Source organism: Brassica napus, chromosome C3 (genome assembly GCF_020379485.1).
Source record: "Brassica napus cultivar Da-Ae chromosome C3, Da-Ae, whole genome shotgun sequence".
NCBI lineage: Eukaryota > Viridiplantae > Streptophyta > Magnoliopsida > Brassicales > Brassicaceae > Brassica > Brassica napus.
The window spans coordinates 27,900,410-27,906,470 of NC_063446.1; the positions used below are offsets into that span (position 1 = coordinate 27,900,410).

The window sequence follows — 6,061 nt, forward strand, 5'->3', positions numbered from 1 at the left end:
TCATAGCTTCTTAGATCATTATTTTCATACTATATTTGTTTCGGTTAACACTATCTCCGATGGTTTAATCTATTTTTTTCTTTAAAATAGAGTAAGTCTATAATATAGTTGGAGTTTCTTCTAATGGTATTCTATTTTAGAGTAGAAAATAGAATGATGGATAAAAAATAAATAAATTATTTTATATTTGGAGTAAACCTATTTTTCACTTTATTATATAGTGAAAAATAGAATATCATTGGAGCATTTTCACTCTAAACTTTATTTATAGTTAAAAATAGAGTGAGTTTAAAGATGTCACGACTATTTCTTCAAATATAATAATGAGATGTCCCTTGATATACATTTCGCATTAGAATCAAACATCAATCTAAATGTCATAGTAAATCATAAATTACTCATTCCCTATTACCATTTAGGATGTAACTGAAATACCATTTTATTGAAAGTGAACAATCTAAAATTGTTTTTCAACAATTTTACAAAACAATTAACATTTATCTTGAATTTATGGAATCATCATTCATTCATTTTATGTAAAAATAAGTAAAATTTTATAAAAGAATATTGCACTATATGGGGGATAAAGAATATATATATCCTGTCCGTTTTATTTCATTTGATGGGGGTGATTGGTTGGAATGTAAGTGTTGAAAATTTACTTTAGAATTTAGTTTGTAGAATTTTTTGATTTAGCTTTAAGGGATGTAGTCTTAAAATTTCTTACAGCTAAAAAGATGAGACTTTAGAAAATAAGATTTTTACAAACATTTTTGTGTGTTTTTGCTGTAACTTTAGTTTTTTTGTTGTAGTTTTAAAAACTAAAATAAAGTATGATTGGTAGTATCTAAGACTGTAGATAAAAATTTAAGCTAAAGTCATTTCATACAGCCCAAACAATCACCCCCGATATCTTTTCTTATTTGTCCATTCACAGCTTTAGTTTTAAAATTTTAATTAAGTGGTAACAGTTGCTTTATTTCTTCACAAGATAAATAATAATCATTCCATAAAATCTATAGAGATCTTTGTGGTACAAATAGAAAAGGAGGCAAAAAAGACAAATTATTACGAAACGTTTGCAATATCCATGTAGCCATGTCCATTGCTCAGAGTTCACTTGATCACTTTATTGGATTTTTTTGTTGTTTAAATTTTAGCATGATCTTTTTTATATACTTCCAATATGTAAAATTGTAATCAGAATAGGATACGTTAAATTAGCTTCAAATATATAAATGTATAGTTTTTGCCTTTTGGGTATGTTACATGATATTTGCACTACTCAGACGGTCAGTACTCTGTACTCACACCGAGAGTGTCATCGTATATAGTACGCCACTCACACAACAGTGCCAAGTGCCAAGTGCCAAGTGCCAGACAGAAGAGAGTTTTGAAAGAAGCGTTGAAGGAGATGAGAAAATATCAAATGCCTTTTTGGTTTTATCCCTTCCCTACATGAAATTCCAGGCTGGTCACCAATGCTTCCTACGTATCATCATTACGCTACATCTTTATCCCAGCGCTCCTAAATTTTTATTTATTTATTTTTTTATGTGATTAAAAAAAAAATTAAAAAAGAATCAATCGCGGACCGCCACGTATCGGTTCCGCAAATAGTAGAAGCAACAAACAAAACGCGGCGCTTATTTTACAGCTGAAAGAATCGTTGCTTGCCATTTTTGTGGGATCCATATGGCTAAGCACCCCTTTTTTTTTTGCGCGATAATGCTGCTCTAAGTGCTTTCAGATTTCACAAATCCAAGAACCCTGTAAAACTTAAATGTAGTCTCTTTGTCCATTGTGTAATGCCCTCATCAAGGAGAAAGTTTCAGACTTTTAAGCTTTCTGGTTAATGGGGTATTCATCAATTTTTTTCACTTTATTTTTTTTTCATTGAACATGTGCTTATGCCATCATATTCATGGTATAACCACAAGTATATTTCTTGAGAAAAATATACTTCTGTTATATTCCCTCCTTTTTATACATAACGTTTTAGAAGATTTTTATTATTTTAAAATAGTTAACGTTTTCAGTTTCTAAAGTAAAATTTCTTAATATTTTATACTATATGATTTTATAGTTGGTGTTTGTTTTATTATTGATTAGATAGTTAATTAAAGATGTTTTTTTATTAAAGGTTAAAACTGAAAATTAAAAAAAAAAACAGAGAAAGTTTACGCGGCAGTTTATTTTCCTCTACTGCCCCGCAAGGCATTGATTCTCTCTTTATCTCTCTCTCTCCTATGTGTATTATCACCGCTAGCTCTGCTCTAGTTTTGATTTTGATTCCTTGTGTTCCCAAAAAGATTGATTTCTTTTGTTTTAAATATATAAAGAAAGAAAAATGATATTGATTTCCTTTTTCCATTTCCATGGATGCTTCCTCTGGGTTTCTCTTAATAGTAGTCTTGTATAGCTGTTGTACTCTATAAATACACATGTCCCTCTTCTTACCTTCTCTTATATTTTCCATCATTGTCTAAAAACTATCTACCGAAAATCATTAGACTCTACAAAATTGTAGTGAAACAACAATGAGCTATTCTCATCAAAACATGGGTTCTGGTTTGTTTCTTCCTCTTATTTGCCCTGTCTTTACTGTTGGTTGGTGTTTAGTTATGAAGTGTGTTACTGACACTGTGTGCTTATAATAATTCTGTTTTGTAATGGCTCTTGTTGAATATGTTTCTGGCAAAACATTTGTAGGTAGTAGAAGTGCAAGGGGATACGAGTTTGGAAGGACTTATGTTGTGAGGCCTAAAGGGAAGCACCAAGCCACTATTGTTTGGTTGCATGGTCTTGGAGACAATGGCTCAAGGTAATATAATGCTCTTTCACTTGCATTATACTTATGATCAATGCCTATTTCTTGAGTCAAGTCATAAAGAAAGAGTAATCTCATTATGCTTGTCAAAACAATGCCTAAATGACTCACTTGTCTATGTTCTCTCTGCAGCTCGTCTCAGCTATTGGAGAGCCTGCCTTTTCCAAACGTAAGGATACTTGGAAGTGATTTACTGTATTACTGAAAACTCTCATTGAATGGCTTTTGATAAAAATATATATGCTATGTACAGATAAAATGGATATGCCCAACAGCTCCCTCGCGTCCTGTTTCGCTTCTAGGTGGATTCCCTTGCACTGCATGTAAGATCATCCAACTTCTAAGCTTCTTTAAACTTCTCTAAAACATTCTCTCAAAGAGGGTAGCTAAAACTACAGAAACCAAACTCTTTTGCTTATCAGGGTTTGACGTGGGTGAAATTTCTGAGGATCTTCATGATGATATCGAAGGCTTAGATGCTTCAGCTGCACACATTGCTAACCTCCTATCAACCGAACCAACGGATGGTATATTCATGACTCTATCACCGCCCTTGATACATTCCATCACAATCTCTAGCTTAATTTTTTTTTAAAAATGCTCTTTGTGGTTTTGTTTCAGTCAAAGTTGGGATAGGAGGTTTCAGTATGGGAGCAGCAATAGCTCTATACTCAACAACGTGCTACGCTCTTGGACGTTATGGAACAGGACAACCTTATACTATAAACCTACGAGCTACTGTAGGACTCAGTGGTTGGCTTCCTGGTTGGAGGTATATTCTTCATCCCGTTAATTAATGTCACTAGTTAATACAGAATATTAGAGATTAAAAATGTAACATGACAATGCAGGAGATTAAGGAGCAAAATAGAAAGGTCCAATGAAGCTACAAGGCGTGCTGCATCAATACCAATTATACTTGCACATGGAACTTGTATGTGTACACATCATTCTAATAATATAAAGTTCTATCCACTGTTTCAAGATAAAAATCACCTGATAGAATCTGATTTAAAATTGCAGCGGATGATGTAGTTCCTTACAGTTTTGGAGAAAAATCTGCACATTCACTTGGCATGGCTGGATTCAGACAAGTTGTGTTTAAGCCATATGAAGGGTAAACGTTACAACTTATCTACCAAAGTTGTGTCTTAATATGCTTTACGCTTTTGTGGTCTGAGATTGTGAGGTCTATTGTCTTTGTGTAGACTTGGTCACTACACGGTTCCTAAAGAAATGGAAGAGGTCGTTCACTGGCTCGCCTCAAGGCTTGGTCTCGACGGTTCTCGCTAAACTTCAAAAGCATCTATAGCTACTTATATACATGGTGTAGAATATATTATAGTGGGCTTGGGGTATACGGCATCTTCATTTTCCCGACTGTTTTGTGATTTTTTTTTTTGATTTTCAGCTCTTTGATTCTTGCTTATGAATAATGAAATAAAGGCTATTAAATATATCAATGTTTTTATCAAACCAGATCAAAATATTTTGAGTTTCTTGAAACACTATTGCCGTGCATCAAAAGGCATTTTTATAAAGATAAACAAAAACAAATAAAAACTTCATTCACCAGTCAGCATATAACTTGAGCCTTTGGATCAAAATCTATAGAAGTTTATGGATAATTTTGGTTTACAAAGACGTCTTTATGCTTCTACTATATTGCTAACTTTTTATTATGACAAAAATACAAAGTGAACTTAAACAAAAGGTGTGACAGGATCACATTCTAAACTTATTGGCTTGAAATTAGATGTCTCCAGGATCACCGTCACAACTAAAGAAACAAAACAGAACCACAAACACAGAAGACAACAGAAACTCAAAAGACCAAATAGGCGGTATTACAGAAACAAAAGGAAGACACAGACATAGTTCTCTTGTTATCCTCACTTCCCCTGATAAGTCTGATGAGTCGTATCAGTGGTCCTAGTAGTACCAGTAGTTGTGCCTGGAAAATTTTCCCTGTCATCTTCCTCGGTAGCCATCCCAAAAGTGTGCTTCACGGCATCAGCTGCACCCATAGCTATCTGCTTCACATGCTCACCAGTCTGGCTTAAGAACCCACCGGTCTTGTCTCTATCGGCTTCAGCAGTCTCTTTCGTGTACTGAGCCGCGCCTTTAGCCGTCTCCTTTGTGTACTGAGCAGCGTCTTGAGCCTTGTTCTTTATGGCTTCTCCTGCCTCGGACATGTAGCTCCCCGTCTTGTCCTTTGTCTCACGGGCTTTGTCTTGGGTCGTCTGAGCAGCTTGGGATGTCTTGTCTTTTGCTGATTGGGTCGTTTGGGCAGTTTGAGATGTCTTGTCTTTTGCAGACTGTGCCGTCTCATGGGCCTTTTGTTGGGCTGTTTGGGCCGCTTGGGAAGTCTTGTTCTTGCCTTCCTCAGCCTTGTCCCTCATTGCTCCCATAGCTTGTCCTGTCTTCTCCTGTTATTACACAAGTAACACAACCAAATCATTTTTTTAGAGCTTGTACATATAAGGAGACGTATATATGTACACATAGTGATTAGTGACAGAGATATTTTTATTACCTGAGTCTTGCCTCTGGTTTCACCAGCTTTGTAGCTTTGTTGGTTAGACGCCATTTTCTTTTCTTCAAAGGTGTGAAATATGAAATGATAATTATATAAAGCTTTTTCTGAAAGTGTATGTTGCTGTGTAAAGAAAGTGTGTGTATGGTCTTCTCCAAACCATCGATACATTTGTAGTGTGTCTTGGTCGGTTCAAGACATGACACGTGTTAGCATAGAAGATACGTGTATAGCTGCGTGGTGTTGCTGAGAATTAAGCTAATTAAATTAAGAGTTTTGGGTGTTGCACTTTGCGAGTGTTAGTATGCGGTTTCTCGATGCTGTATGTGTTGTTGTCCTCTGTGGTTGCGGCACGTCATGGTTAATAAAGATGGTCGTTACGTGGCAACACCATAGTTGTCGTCGCAGCATGTCATACTATCATATGGATATATATTCAATCAGAATTGTTTATTGTATCGGTCGTTACATCACGTAGATTTAGATATAGCACAATCAAAACTGATTATGCAAAAGTATCCACCAAAAACGAGCAACTGCGAGGTTAGTCCTTGAACTACGTACTCACCACCACGTATAATTAGCAGCCTTGCTAGATGTGTAACAATTAGCCAATGAACTGCATGCCACGTTGAATCAAATGATGATACAATGCAACTACCAACGAAGAACTATACCTAATAAGAGCATCATTA

At 35.2% G+C, this 6,061-nt stretch overlaps 2 protein-coding genes across 2 annotated transcripts; one reads left to right on the forward strand and one right to left on the reverse strand.

Moving 5' to 3' along the window:
• The first annotated feature begins 2,227 nt into the window (after positions 1-2,227).
• On the forward strand, positions 2,228-4,319 carry LOC106423429 (acyl-protein thioesterase 1-like). The gene is made up of 9 exons (XM_013864201.3): positions 2,228-2,571; positions 2,713-2,824; positions 2,963-2,999; positions 3,084-3,153; positions 3,253-3,357; positions 3,452-3,602; positions 3,682-3,764; positions 3,854-3,947; positions 4,039-4,319. Exons 1-9 carry the CDS (start codon positions 2,541-2,543, stop codon positions 4,121-4,123), a joined length of 768 nt encoding a protein of 255 aa, XP_013719655.1. The 5' UTR covers positions 2,228-2,540; the 3' UTR covers positions 4,124-4,319.
• Positions 4,320-4,482: 163 nt separating this feature from the next.
• On the reverse strand, positions 4,483-5,529 carry LOC106405034 (late embryogenesis abundant protein 29-like). Its single transcript, XM_013845656.3, has 2 exons — positions 5,367-5,529; positions 4,483-5,259 (listed from the first exon to the last, which is right to left on the reverse strand). Exons 1-2 carry the CDS (start codon positions 5,418-5,420, stop codon positions 4,723-4,725), a joined length of 591 nt encoding a protein of 196 aa, XP_013701110.1. The 5' UTR covers positions 5,421-5,529; the 3' UTR covers positions 4,483-4,722.
• Positions 5,530-6,061: the final 532 nt, after the last annotated feature.